The 16123-nt window shown below is 40.2% G+C and overlaps 1 protein-coding gene across 1 annotated transcript in view; it reads right to left on the bottom strand.

Annotated features, from left to right (window-relative positions):
- The window catches only part of ATXN10 (ataxin 10), a 156453-nt gene that overhangs the window by 133889 nt on the left and 6441 nt on the right, over positions 1–16123 (bottom strand). The window contains exon 2 of the mRNA XM_012757348.2: positions 4761–4952. Within this exon, the coding sequence (XP_012612802.2) occupies positions 4761–4952 (192 nt within the window). The remainder of the gene's footprint in view (positions 1–4760; positions 4953–16123) is intronic.

Raw genomic sequence — 16123 nt, forward strand, 5'->3', positions numbered from 1 at the left:
TGGGGGCCAGGCACAGTGGCTCATACCTGTAATCTCAGCACTTTGGGAAGCCAAGGCAGGAGGACAACTTGAAGCCAGGAGTTCAAGACTAGCCTGGGCAAGATGGAAAGACTCAGTCTCTACAAAAAATCTTTTAAAAAATTAACTAGTCGAGCCTGTACTTCCAGCTACTCAGGAGATTGAGGTGGGAGGATCGCTTGAGCCCAGGAGTTGGAGGCCACAGTGAGCTATGATCATACCGCTGCACTTCATCCTGGGTGACAGAATAAGACCCTGCCTCTTAAAAAAAAAAGTTTGTTTTAATAAATAAATATGGAGGATGGGGCCATGAAACAATGAATGCAGGCAGCTTCCATTATCTAGAAAAAGACAAGGGAATGGATTCTCCCCTAGAGCATCCAGAAGGAACCAGCCCTACGGATACTTTGACTTTCAGTCAGTGAGACTGATTTTGAACTTCTGACTTCTAGAACTGTAAGATAAAACATTTCTGTTGTTTTAAGCTACTAAATTCGTGGTAACTTGTTACAGCAACAACAGGAAACTAATACAGCTCCCTATCTTCTTCACTTCTCAACATGAACAAAAAGACACTCCTACGCAAAGACACACCTAAAGAATAAGTATCCTGTTCTCCCAGATTGGCACAGGGGATTGTGGGGGGCCAACTAGGAATAACATCTGAGAACTTTCAAAGAGCCAACCATGAAGATCCCAGAGTAGGACAATTCTCTTTCCCAAGTGTTGATGTTGCTGCTGACATTCAACAATTCTTGCTCAGTGCTGCACTCACTGATAGGACCACGCCACAGCTCTCAGAAATGCAGTCCCCAGCAAACTCGTTGAGGACCTTTGCCTGGGCAGTGGGCCTCCAAGGTTAAATGTGATATGATCTGCATCACTGGCACCTGGGAACAGTGTAAAGGAGTATGCAGGTCCAACCCTAAGTGCATATGCAGTGCCTCACTTTATGAAGTAGATGAATTCGAACAAAGGTTCTATAGTTTTAAAGCTGGAATTGAACATATTCTCTTCCCCAACCCTCGACCTCTACACCACCCCTCCCTTCAGGAAATGCACTTGGAAGCAGGTAAGATAACGATGTAATTAAGAGTCTACAGCTAAATTTGGGGCGAAAACAGGCAAGTTAAACACACCCCTGCCTTTGCAAGGCTCACAGGTGGGAAGATGGGAACAGACCTCCCCACCCCCTCTCCATCACCTTCCTCGGAAAGCCCTGCCAAGGTAATTTCCCATATGGCTACTTATCCCACTGGGCAACAAACTACTTGAGACCAGGGACTATGATCCCTTATTGTAATGGAAACATCTACCCAGTTTCAGGCACATAAAGATTGCATTAAATATTTTTTGAATGAACATATATTTTGAGACTAGCTAGCTCCCTTCTCCTTTGAGCAATAAGGGAACTGAAATCTCCCCTAGAAAAGGGTGAATGATTTCCTCTGGGTCATGCTACTGAGCATGAGGAATACAGTTTACCCATCTAACACTTATTTATTGAACACACATTCAGTGCCAGGCACCATTTGAGATTCTGGGGATACAGCAGAGAACAAAACAGACCAAATGTCAAGTCTGAGTAGAGCGCTGGCTATATGACATACAAGTCTGGAATTCAGGCCAAAAGTCAGGGCTACAGATAACATTAGGAATCTGCAATCTGTATCTAATATTTTTAGCCACAGAAATGGATGAAACCATCCAGGAAGAAAATGTAGATAAAGAGGGGGGAGGTCCAAAGACTGAGGCTTGTGTCATGTTAACATTTAGAAGATGTGTAGATGAAAATCCAGCAAAGGAAACTGAGAAAGAATAGCCAGACGGGCAGGAGGAGAACTAAGAGTAGTGAGGTCCCAAATAACTGAGTGAGGGACGTCCTTCCAAGAAGGAATTATCAACCACATAAATGCTGCTGTTAGTTTTGGTAAAATGAACACTCCACACTGACCACAGGATTTGGCAACTCAGAGGTCACTGGTGACACCAACAAGAGCCATTTTGATGATATGTTAAGTTAAAAGATTGATTGAAGTGAGTTTAAAAAGAAGGGGAAGTGGAGACAGGGAGTATAGAGAAAAAAAAAAAAACATAAGAACCTGATCTGAATGGATCAAATCCCAGAAACCTGTGTCAAGGCCCAGTTTTACTGGAAGGAGTTTCCAAATGCCCAGGTTTGGCGTGCACACGGCCAGGTGCTCTCTCCCTACCCCTGGGCCAGGTGCCCAGAGAGCACTGCTCCTTCTCTCTTCACCCATGCATAAGACAGGTGAGAATAGTGGCTCAGTACCTGCTCCCCAGAAAAGAAGAGGTCATCCCACCTCTCTTCCTGCTCTTGCTTCCATATAAACCAGGCAAATGGGCCAGCTGCCTGTTTCTATATGGCCAATGTGCTAAGAATGATTTTCACTTTTTTAAATGGTTAAGGGAAAAAACAAAAGGAGAATACAATTTTATGATATGTGAAAACTTTATAAAATTCAAATTTCAATCTTCATAAAGGCAAGTTTTAGTGGAACCCAGCCAGGCTCGCTCATTCATTCACACACTGTCTATGGCTGTTTTCGCACTACAACGGGAGAGTTGAGAAATCTGACAGAGTTCACAAAGTCTAAACTATTATCCGACTCTCTGCAGAAAAAGTATAGCAACTCCTGCAATAGGGGTCACATTTACATGCAGATCTAACTGCTTGGAACAGTTTTCTTTGAGCACCTCATGACATTTCGTAAGACTCAGATTGCTTGCTTTGCTGTATTATACCTCATTCCACATATCCGTTGCAAAAACAATTCCAGTCCACGTAAAGTGCAACATTCAGACAAAAGATGTAACAAGATTTAGACCTTAATAGCATCACACCTTTTGAATAACTCTTTAATAAATTAAAATAAAACACCAGAAAAATATGTATTGGTTGTAATCCAAATATTGACTGGCTCAGAAAGGCTGGTCACAAAGTCCTTACTGTAATCTTTGTTGTATTTCTGACTAAAAAATTCTTTTCTGGATGCTATTGGCCTAAGTGGTTGGAATTTCCCTTTGAAAATCAATAGCAAATAATAATATAATGCTAGAAGGTAAGAGGCAGATACACTAACACCCTTAGCTGTTCATTTTCATTTCAGCCCAACCATAAGTTACATGCAATAAAAACACAATCATTACCAAGTACAGCACACCCCTTGCTTTGATGGCCCTGACAAAAGACCACTGAAATTTTATTTGCCATACTATTTATCTTTGCAACGTCTGAATTTTTGTAGTTTGCATGTATCACTTGTCCTACGTCATATGGCTGCATAAGGGATGGAGCAATTGTCGCAACAGGGCCAGTATGTAGGATTCGGGACAGTCAAGGGAGCCTCAGCTTTAGAGTCAGATGTTTAAAGGCAGAGAGGATATTCCCAGGCTCTCTCACTTACTCAATGTGTGACTTTTCGACAAGTTATTTAACCTCTCCAAGTCACAGTTTCTTCTTCTGTAAAAATGGAAAAATAGTACCACACTATTTCTTGGGTTTGTTCTAAAGATTAAACAAGATACTGCAAGTAAAGCACCAGGACGAAAGCACCAGTGCTGAGGGCAGGCTCATCAAATGCTCACTCCCTCCCATCCAAGGCTAGAAAAATTCCAAATTCGCAGCCACAGTCAATAGTCTGTTCTAAGGCTCTCCTTTCCCCCACACTACAGCACCTCCCTGCCTGAAAAAGGACAAAGAAAAAAAGCCTCTAGCCAGAGGCTTCTAGCATATAACCAGTTATGTTTTAAAATGTTCACTATTATTATCAAGATTATATTTTTTTCTATCCATTTATCTGCAAATGGATGGCAGGTTTGGTTTAGCATTGAAGTTAAAGGACTTTAGCTTTTCCCCCCTCTCCTTTGATCTTAAAGATCTCATTAATCATATCAAAGCCTCAGGTATAACAGCACCTAGGCAAAGGGAGTCCCTCAAGTGGCTTCTGCATCAACCCAACTTCACTGATCACAGCAGTGACAGGGAGGCCTGGAGGCTCTGTCTGTCTGTATTTAAGTCCAGGAAAGAAAGGCGAGCATCCTATTTGTGGCTTTTGACTTCATTCAAGCAAAAATTTTTAATAAAAAGCAGACTCCATAAAATCAAGGAGGAAAGATGCTCAATTTTGGGAGGAGATAGTAACATGTACAAGCAAAGAACAGCACTGGGCTATGCCTGCTCGCATTTTAACTATGTGTACAAATGTGCACACTATAAAATAGATGGAAGTAGAGCTTAGAACTTTACAAAGTCTTAAGGATAGACAGGTTCACAGAAATTTAAAAAACATGCTTCTTGTTCAAAGTAAACACAATGGTAATGAATTAAAACATTACAACTGAGAAAAATGAGGTCAAGAACTGCATATGAACTTAAGCAGGCATACTCTAGGAACAAGAAATCAAGACCAAGTTCAAGTCACTGTGCAGAACCAAATACCTCAAAACATGTTATCAATACAAGTAAGAAATCTAATCCCTAATGTTAAACACACTTTATTACAGGTCGTACCATTACATATGGTCTAAGAGATTCCACTGGTAAGAAGACCTGCAGAGGACTTCTCCCCTGTGGATGTCAAGGACAATCTTGCAGTAACAGCAGGTGACAGTATAATGCCAAAACAATTTCTAACAGATAAACCAGTATGAAAGAACTAGCATGCACATATACAAGGAAATATAATCAAAGGTTCGTGTATAACCACAAGGAATACTACCTGATTGAATTTTGGTTTGCAGAACACTCTATACACGCGTTGCGGAGACACCTGAAGCATTCTGTTATCAACTGCAGACTGGAAGCCAGATTCTCCACTTGGGACGGATCTCTGCAGGCCAGCTCAACAGCAAGGGACGATTTCTTTAAGATATCCAGGACTCTTTGGAAGATAGTCCTGGGTGCTGTTTCTCTGAAAGAGGATAAAATTGTTACAAACCAGGAAAAAAGAATCTAATTTCCAAATGTCCTATTCAGAAAATTGCTTTTACCTATTTGTGTGGAAAGGTAGGCTGGCCTTGTCTGTTCCAGCTCCTCAATTTACAGTACAAAATAAAAGAGCTACATATGTTGAGCACTTAGTATGTGTTGGGCACTGTTTGTGTCCCTTTCCATGTGTTAAATCATTTAATCTCTTCAATAACCTTATGAAGCCAACGCTGGCCTCTCCATTTTACACATGAGGTAAGTGACTTAGAGACAAGGTTTAAGTGACTTTCCTGCATCACTTAGCTAATCACCAGCAGAGCCATAATTCGAACTGACACATTCTAGCCCAAGTACTTCTGCTCCCCATGACAACCCAAATCCCAGTTTCAGTGACTGTTCATGCGTTTGGATCTGCCCTTAATCAGAACAGAATACCTGTACCTCATGTTCTGGACAGAACATAAACTGGTCCTCTGCCACCCACTACGTACCTAAGTTCAATTACGAGGAACAGTATTTACAAAGGACTGCTAGATGACCAGGGTACAACCCACTCTCTTAGACACCGTGAAGCCACAACACTCGAACCAAACTTCTATATATTCAACTACACAGATGAGAGGGAGGGAGGCAGGGGGGAAGAATGTAAAGTGTGCCAGCTCTTCCACCAGGAATGTGCGCCTGGGGAGAAAGATAAACCTGTGGCTGCCGCCTGTGGGCATCTCTGTCTCCACATGCCTCTCATGCCAGGAGTACTGCCTGCACTGGCTATCATTCCAGAGCTCTGAAGATAATTTTTTTGTGCAACATGGCATCTAAATGCAAGCCAAATTCCTCATTCCATAAATCCCATAAAGAAACAGCAATCTGTTTTAATGTTAGAAGAAAAATTGCCACGCTGGAGACAATTTAAGAGATTCTCACAGATGATTCTGACCCATATGAATTTTCTCCTGCTGCTCTCAGAATTTATCCACAGTCTCACAGGGGACCGTGGGATCACAGTCTCCTGCCTTTCGTCCTTGGAGTGAGCCCGACCGGCAGGGAGCTGTGTGTGGACTCAACTACTGGGACTGAGCTGCTCGGGTGCTGCAGAGACAGACACTCCATGGATGTCCCCTGTCCCTCCCTGAGCTTCAGTACCATGACTCCTTGGACACCAAGTGGAGTGTTTTTATCTTATGATAGATTATAGAAATCACAGTATTTATTATGTTTTCCTCTCTGTCTGGGCCTTTAATAAATCTGGAGTCAAATTTATGACCCATGTTTAACAACAAGAATCCTTATTTTTTTCTCTCTGGCTGTTCCTTTCTTCCTAATTTCCTCCCTTATCTTTTTTTCTTAATTGTATTTCTTTTTTAAGGCACTTCAAATTTGGTTCTGGAAAGAGGTAGAATATAAATTAATCAACTAAACCACACATAAAGTAATTTGCTTGTATCTGCCCTAGTTGGCCCACTCCAAGCGTGGATCACAAACCTGCCCCTCACATGGGCACCACCTTCCCACTGTGAGTGGTCTTCCCCCACGTCAGCCCTTGAAATCTTTGGAATCAAACTATGGTACAGACTAAACACAATGGAAGAAGAACAATGCTGTTAGGAAAACTGGAAAACTGATACTCCAATCATAGAACAGTAAGTTCATGAACTATCTTATGAATAATTCCCAATGTTACATGTTAATTTGTCATGTGCACTATGCCTTTATACTTTTAACCAAATGAAAAATGTTTAACTGAGCTAAAGCCAACAAACAGATTTCTGAAATCCAAATAACTATTAATAGCTACTAAAGAGTAATCATGGCAGTTTCTATATTTGGCACACAGTAATTCACATTTGCCATGTAAAGACAAAATAATTTGGGATTGTGCTCACTGTCATTGCTCTCCCCAGACTGCACACCCATGGATTCCTGAAAACACCTAGCACCTGTAGAATGTCCTTCCCATACCATCCCCACCCAATTCTCTGCCTGGGAGAATCTTACATCGCTTTTCAAACCTTTTGAAAAAACTCACAGCGCTGGTGAAACTCCTCCGCTACTCCAGGCAAACTGGCTCCCATTGCTACGCTGCCCTGGAACTCTGTTCATAAGGCTGGAGTAATTTGTCCACACAGATAATATTTCCTTATCCTATCTCTCCAGCTAGACTCTAAGTCCCTGAATAATAGAGACTATATTTTTGTTTTCTATCTCTCTAGGGCCAAGAACTGCCTCTAATTCAATGTGTTCAAGTTCAAAACAGCGATGAGACTGTTTGCATGCTCTTGAGTGGCCTCTGCCTGCATCACAGCCTTGCTATGTAATTCCAGCACTTACTGAGCCTATGCTCAGAGCTAGGCACCAGGCCCCCTGTGAGCAGTGAAATCAGAGCTCTTTCAGGCAGCAACTGAAAGAAGGAAATACTGAGGCATCAGATCACTCTCCCCTTACCATTAAGAAATCCACATATTCTTGACTCAGAAACTTGGAAAATGGCATTTTAAGATGTGGATATAGGGCCGGGCGCGGTGGCTCACGCCTGTAATCCTAGCTCTCTGGGAGGCCGAGGCGGGCGGATTGCTCAAGGTCAGGAGTTCGAAACCAGCCTGAGCAAGAGTGAGACCCCGTCTCTACTATAAATAGAAAGAAATTAATTGGCCAACTAATATACATACAAAAAAATTAGCCGGGCATGGTGGCGAATGCCTGTAGTCCCAGCTACTTGGGAGGCTGAGGCAGGAGGATTGCTTGAGCCAGGAGTTTGAGGTTGCTGTGAGCTAGGCTGACGCCATGGCACTCACTCTAGCCTGGGCAACAAAGCAAGACTCTGTCTCAAAAAAAAAAAAAAAAAAAAGATGTGGATATAATGTACATACCTTTGACTGTTATTTAACAAACCTCTAATTTTTCCTTCCCCATTAAATGACACAAGCTTGTGGGATGAGATGGAGTTGTAACCTAATTAACTGTATTTTAAATTTCTTGACAGCAGAGAACATGTTTTAGATGTCTGCTTCCCTGTATAAAAGGTAGCAATAAAAAAAGAAAAAAACTCTTCCTCTAGAGCCACATAATAAATAGCTATAGATTTATTCCCCATAGTTTTACATAATACATTAACAATTTTCACCAGATGAGGACAAAGAAGCTTCTATTCAGTAACAGTAAATTCTATGAAAGCATTTAACTCTTATATACATCTTTACCTTCTCTGTAGCCTTGAAAGAAAACTATTTGGCATTACAGATCCAAAGCAGGTCTACTGTGCTCTGTCTGCAAAATCTATGTTGACTGTCAAGACGATGCAGCTAAAAATGTGTAATGATTAACGACAATGAAATACCTAGTAAAGATCAGTCAATCACTCTAATATTACAAATGTTATTAATAATAATAACTGCTGTCATTTCTGCTTTAACCAAACTAACAAAATATATTCACAAAGACTTTAAAAAGCTTAGCTACTTCATTCATGGAAGGCACAAAGTACTTACAAGGACAATTAAAATTCAACTGTTAGACATTCCTATTAGAAAGGAATGCATACCCTGAAGACAATATATAAATGAAATGTTACATTACAGGAAAAAAAAAATCCTTTGAATTATACAAAAGGTAGAATTTCATTTCCTTCAAGTTTGAACAGATCTGTAGGGTTTAATCTTGGCAAGTCTTGTTTGAGTGAAATTAAAGAAAACTACCTGTGATTATATGTAACAGGTTAGATAGGTCTAATATACTAAATGTACACACATTTTACAATTAATTCATCAAGTGGGAAAAGAAAACTACACGCGAGTCATTGTAATGCCACAACTAAGATTTTCATACTTGTTAAAAGATTTATTCTAATACTTTAGATTTAATTAAAAACTGGCATGAGTAGTTTAGTTTAACCACTGTCACTGAGAAAAACTATTAAAATATACACCAGTTCAGAGATTAAAATAACAATCGCTGGTTGTTATTTAAAACCATAAATCTTGCTTACTGATTTGACTGGGCAGGAATGAACAAAAACAGAAAATAAAAACATTTGTATCTCCTGCCACAAACAGCCTGGGGCAACATTTTGAGATCTGTGCAGAACTCAAATCTCTGCCTTTGTTACATTCTTCTCCACTCTTCTGTCACATCCACAATTCTGAAGCTGCTCCTGACAAACCCAGACCCATCCATTAGCAGGATTACAAACTTTCTCTGTAAAGGGTCAGAGAGTATGTTAAGCTCTGATGGTTAATCTCTGCTACACCTCTCCACTCTGCCCTTACAGCACAAAAGCAGCCACGGGCAACACCTCAAGGAGTCAACCTGGCCAGGTTCCAATGAAACTCAGTTATGAACACCAAAACTTAAAGTTCATATAATTTTCAAGTGTCATGAAGTTTTATTTCCCCAACCATTTAAAAACATAAAAACCATTCTTAACTTATGGGCCTTAAAAAAAAAAAAAAAAAACAGGGACTGGGCCAGATTTGACCATTGTTTTGCAACCCCTGCTTTAAAGAGTCCCAGACATCCCAGTTTATCCCCACAAACTACATGCCAGTCGTGGTGGCTCATGCCTGTAATCCTAGCACTTTGAGAGGCTGAGGTGGGATGATTGCTTGAGGACAGGAGTTTGAGACCAGCTAGAGCATGAGCAAGACCCCCATCTCTACAAAAAAAAAACTAGAAAAATAAGCCAGGCATGGTAGTACATGCCTGCAGTCCCAGCTGGTTGGGAGGCTGAGGCAAGAGGATCACTGAAGCCCAGGAGTTTGAGGTTGCTCTGAGCTATTATGACACCACTGCACTCTAGCCTGGGCGACAGACAAGACCCTATCTCAAAACAAAAACAGATGATTTCTCTTTCTCATTGTCCTCACATTAAAAATTCATCTGTCATCAGAATAAACAGAATCTCAAATACATTACACTAAATGAAAGCAGCTAAGAAAAGGTGAAATTGGCACAGAGATAGAAAATAAACCATTGGAATAGAACAGAGAGCCCAAGAACAGAACTATGCGTACATGGAAACTTGATAAACGACAGCGTTGGCATGAAAGACCTGGAGGGGAAGGATGGCCTGTGCTACAAAAAGTGCTGTAACAACTGTTATCCACATGGAAAAAAACTGAACTGGATCCTTACTTACAACCACACCGAAAAAGTAACTCCAGATGGATTTAGAAATATACAGAAGACAAAACTATAAAACTTTGAAAGAAATATATGGAGAATGTCTTTATAGTCTTAGGTAGAGAGTTTGCATATAACACATTATTTAAAACCTTATTTAAAAAGTGGTAATTGAGCACAGACCAAAGTTGAGGGACCCAATGATGCACCTTCCTGAGAGCAGAGCTAGGACAGGAGGCAAAGGTGTTGCGGCATGTCGGGCTGGCCTGGATAAAGCCCAGTGAGCCAAAAGAAGAAGAACGAGAGTCAGAAAGGGAAAAGGGGCCACGCTGCACAGGCACCACAGGCCACAGAGGACGTCAGCTTTTATCCTGATGTGAAGCCACGGCACGTTCTGAGCAGAGGGAGGACATCATGTGACTTACATTTTCGAAGGATCCCTTTGGCTGCTCTGTAAGGAGCTGATCACGGGGGAGAAAGAGAAGATACCAGGAGACCAATTAGAAGGCTCTCCTTAAAACAGAGAGGAAGCAGCAGATATGGAAAGCAGAGATCAGATCCTGCAGATGCTCTGAAGACAGAGCCAATAGGATTTGATGATAAATTGTTATGAGGGGTATATAAGAAACGGGAGTCAAGGATGACTCCAGAACTTTGAGGGAGAGGATTAGGAGTTTGGTTTGGGATCTGTTAAATTTGAGTTACCTATTAGAAATACAAGTGGAAATGTGGAGTAGGCAGATGAATATGTAAAGTCCAGCTAGAAAAACGCTTGGGCTGAATTTAGCTCAGCGGTTCCTTAGACAGTGTTTTAACAACCTCTGTGAGGAGAAAAATGCTACAGCAAATGAAAGGAAGTTAAGCCTAGTTAAGCCACAAGACTGAAAGAGAGTAGCATGGTGGTAAATACAGGTAGAAAAGAAAAGAGATCTGAGAACTGGGTTCTGGGATCTAGAAAGGAACATCACTTAAAGAAATGGAAGGAGAGGTTTTTCTTAAGATGGGAAAAATTAAAGGAAATCTATAAACTGATGAGAATAATCTAATAGGGTAAAACTGATTATTTGAAAAGGGGGAGGGAATTGCTGGAGAAATGCATGCAAAAGGGGGAATTCAGTGCGGACAAGGGAGAACCAGCATTCGTAGCAAGAGAAGGGAAGACATTGTGGGCACAGATACAAGGTGGCAGGTAGAGAGGGCGATGAGAGTTCCTGGAAATTATCCTCTGGTTATTGTGTCAGTAAAATAGAAAGCTGAGAATGAACATGAGGGAGAGGCAATGGAAATTTTATAAGAGTAAAGCTGGGCGCGGTGGCTCACACCTGTAATCCTAGCATTCTGGGAGGCCGAGGCAGGTGGATTGCTTGAGGTCAGGAGTTCGAAACCAGCCTGAGCAAGAGTGAAACCCCGTCTCTACTAAAAAATAGAAAGAAATTAGCCAGACAACTAATATATCTAGAAAAAATTAGCCGGGCATGGTGGCGCATGCCTGTAGTCCCAGCTACTGGGGAGGCTGAGGCAGGAGGATCGCTTGAGCCCAGGAGTTTGAGGTTGCTGTGAGCTAGGCTGCCGCCACGGCACTCACTCTCACCTGGGCAACAAAGCAAGACTCTGTCTCAAAAAAATAAAAATAAAAAGAGTAAAAGGCATGAAAGAATTGGCCAGGAAAGCAGGAGATTCAAAATACTTACTGAGGTCAGTGACCATCAGTGTAAAGTCAGACCAGTCGGCACAGCTGTGTGTTTTTCTCTAGCCTTGTTCAGCTACTTGGTACAGCACAAAGGAAACAGCAAGTTGTATTTAACCAGTAAAGAGAGGAGGCAAAAGAGGATGTACGCAAGGAAATGTTTTTATCACTGATCCACAGATCTAAGCTGGATTAAGAGAAGGTGAACATTAAGTAGGAGACTGAAGAACAAAGGGGCAGTAGCAGGATCAGCAGGCCACAGGTCCTGTGGGGCTGAAGACTTATTGCAGTAGGATCCCTAAAGAAAGGACAAAACAGGTAACCGGAGAGTGGGACCCGTTAAGTTCAGACTGCGGAGGGAATGCAGCCGTGGTGAAAGCAAGGTCTCAGTAAGTTCAGAGATGTGTGGGTCAAGCTCACCGAAGGAAAGAACATCAAGGAAATCAGAGGTCAGGGTAATGAAAGGATAATCTATGTAAACACTGAAATAACCAAGATTTAAGACAGAAAAAGTAACAGAGTTAACAGTGAACTAGGGCTAAACTCTTCAAAGGAATGTGGTAGAATCACCCACAGATCTCTTTAACTGCAAAAGTGATTAAACAAGTGGCACTCTGATGGCATGAGGGTGAAACCTGGAGGGGTGTATGTAGGGAAAAAGTCTGAGACAACAATGACAATCCAGGAAAATACCTACCACACCTCTGAGCCAGCAGTACATGCAATGCAGGAGAGAAAACAGTCCCCCACTAATAAGACCTTCTGGAAAGGCATGTCCTTAGAAGGGAGCCATATTTCGCTTAGATTAAGAAGATGAAAGGAATGTTCGGGAAACTTGAGAATCCAGGGAATTTTGCTGAGGGCACATGGGAAGGTTTTAAGAGCTGGGGAATCAGGAAAGGATTCGCGTACAGATTTAGGAGAATGAGAATCCAGGGAATGAGAGAAAACCTAGGAGAACTCCCCATATAAATCAGAAAACCAGCTTGTGAACTTCTAGCAAATCCCTATTGAGATTTTGGCATTGAATCCACAGGTCAACTTGGGAAGAACTGATGTCTCTATTATTGAGGTTTCCTATAATGTAATAGTGTATCTTACCATTTAAGTGTTCTTACATGTTTCTTAATAAGGCTTTATAATATGATGACGAAGATGATGACAACAATTGCAACTAACACCGAAACTGTGCCCATTATGTGCCAGATACTGTTCTAAGCACTACAAACTCCTCAATGACTATAATGAGAGTATCACTCACTTGCAAATCATCTCTTTAATTCTAATATAACCACCCTAAGCTTGTGGCCATCAGAGAGCCTAGCTCAGCTTGGTGATCGTCTGAGGGTTCCTTTGCTTTTGCGAGTCCTTGCCCGTAGTCCAATGACCAAGCCCTCAGGTCAAGTGACCACTACAAAAGACTGGAAGAATGAAAGAGCTGAGAAACTCTCCTCTGAGGATACTGGTGGTCACAATCCTAACCTTATTTATTTTGACTGGCTGGCTCAAACTCTTTCCTGTCTACTTCACGCACTTAAGATAATTGAATGTGAGAGGTGGCTCACACTGACCACTTCTGTATTTTGAAGTTGAGTCAGAACACCTTACCAAACGGTTCCATGTGGCATTCCAGCTCACGGAATAGGTAAAAATAAAGGAAATTGCCAACACACTCTAAAAAGTTCTTTTTATAGTGTAACTTAATTGATGTTCTCTCTCAAGAAAGTTGAGCTGAATCATGGTTGAGTCAAAACACCATATGGCACCCTTAACTAAGCTGATGACTCGTGTGGGGTTTTTTGTTTTTGGGGTTTTTGTGTGTGTTTGCTGGCCAGAGGCTCAGTAATGTTTGGGGGAAACTCATGTGTGTGTATACACAGATGGATATGTTTATTTTTTTACTTCTGTGGTATGTTGACCTCTAAAGTGCTTAATCTATTCGCTTTCTTTATGAAAGTTAGTCAACATATTTATTCAAGCACTTAACAATACCAAGTCTTCTTTTTACCCCTTGAAATCATAGTCATCTGTCTTCTGATGTTTTCTATACCCTCCTAGTCTTTCTTCTATGCTCTCATTTTATAGCTAATAATTCAAGAAAATTAAATATTCAAGGAAATAAAAACACTATTGAGTGTTCATTTTGTGCTAGTCTGAAAGTAGATACTAAGAATACAGATATAAATAAGCTCTGCTAGTGGGTTGGCAGGTAATTAAGGTAATACTTTGTGTGAAATTCTTTAAAAGAGGTGCTCACACAGTGCCAAGGGAACATGGGGCAGACGCACCTAGAGGTCAGAAATGGCTTTTAATAGGTGAAATTGTACTTAAATCTTAAGGGAAAATCAGGAGTGTATATATGAAGGCATAAGACATTTATATTTCCAAATTTAATATTACAGCACTTGAGCTATTCCTATGTTCCTAGTCCAAAGTAAGCTAAACATAGTTCACTTTACCATATCAACTATATGTTATAGTTGCAACATTAAGTACAGGGCTTGGCACATATCATATGTGGAGTGATGAAATGAATAAATAACATGGTAAACTGAATTAACAGCTTTTCAGTAATTTGAGTAATTATTATTGAGCGGCTCTCTGTCAGCACAAAGAAGTAACGATCTCATTGGAGCCAGTGGTTCGTCACTGCTCTATTCAGTTCAACATTTACTGAGTATCCAAAATGGGCCAGGCATCCTGCTAGAAGATACCATAGAGAAGACAGCCCTTGCCCTCAAGAAAGGAACTATCAAGTAAGGAAAAAGACATATAAAAGGATATTTCATTATAAAATGAAAAGAGCAGTGAGGGAAGAAAGTTCACACTTTAAACACCTTCCCTCCATTCCAAACAAAGCAATAATATGGGGGGTTTTATTATTATAATTGTATGCTTCACAACCTCACCAAAATTTGGTGCAGTCATTTTAATTTTAGCCATTCTAATGGGTATGCTGAAGTATCTTATATGGTTTTGTTTATAACCGCTCTATTGACATACAGGTTTCAAGTTATTATATGGTAATGGTATTCCCACAGCATACTGTTCATCCATTTGAAGTATACAACCCAGTGGATTTTCATATATTACATTGTTAATTTTAATTGCCGTAAAGTACATAAAACATGCCATTCTAACCACTGTTAAGTACACAATTCAGTGGCTTTAATTACATCCACAATGTTGTACAACTATCACCACTATTTCTATTTCCAAAACTTTTTAAATATCCAAATAGAAACTCCATAACCATCAAGCGGTAACTCCCCATTTCCCTTTTCCCTAAACCCCGGTAATCTCTAATCTACTTTCCATCTCTATGAATTTGTTTACTCTAGGTACTTCATAAAAGTGGAATCATACAAAATTTGTCCTTTTTCGTTTCCTTTGGGTATATAAATTGCTTGGTCATATTCTGTTTAGCTCTTGGAGGAACCACCAAACCTCTCTGGTAATCACAACATTTTACATTCCCACCAGCAATGGATGGGGGTTTCAATTTCTCCACATCCCCACCAGTACTTGTTCTTTTCCATTTTTTTGATAATAGCCTTTTAAAGTATCTCATTATGGTTTTAACTGCATTTCCCTGGTGACTAATGATGCTGAGCACTTTATCATATGTTTAATGGTCTTTATATATCCTTCTTTGAGAAACATAGAAGTTTTTTGCCATTTTCAATTGAGTTGTAGTAGTCTTTATTGACTTGTAGGAGTACTTTACATATTCTGAAAGAAGTCCTTTGTCAGATATATACATTCATTGCAAATACTTTCTCTAAGCCTGGGGCTTGCCTTTTCATTTTTTTAATGGTGTCTTTTGATGAGAAGTTTTTCATTTTGATGATCTAATTTGCTAAAGTCACTATTTTCCTTACATGGTTAGTGTTGTCTGTGTCCTAGATAAGAAATGTCTGCTACACCCAAGGCCACAAAGATATTCTCTCGTGTGTTCTTCTCAGCACTTTATAATTTTAGTTTTTACATTTAGGTCTATAATCCATATTGAAATAAATGTGAGATGTGAGTCAAGGTTCATCTTATTTCAATTAAATATGTAGTTATTTCTACCACCATTTCTTGAAAGAAAACATAAACATAAAAAGACAAAAAGTGACTATGGAAAGAGTTATCAGGTACATTCTTTAAAATAACTATAATTAATATGCTTAAGATAGAAGATAATATGATTTTTGACAGGGTACAGAAATCTATTTTTAAAAAGAATCTAACAGAAATTCTATAATACAATAACTGAAAAAGCAAATACTTGAAACTAAGAACACAATAGGTGACAGCAGATTAGATAAAGAAGAAAAGAGGATAGCAAACTGGAAGGCAGGGTAATA

Source organism: Microcebus murinus, chromosome 10 (genome assembly GCF_040939455.1).
Source record: "Microcebus murinus isolate Inina chromosome 10, M.murinus_Inina_mat1.0, whole genome shotgun sequence".
NCBI lineage: Eukaryota > Metazoa > Chordata > Mammalia > Primates > Cheirogaleidae > Microcebus > Microcebus murinus.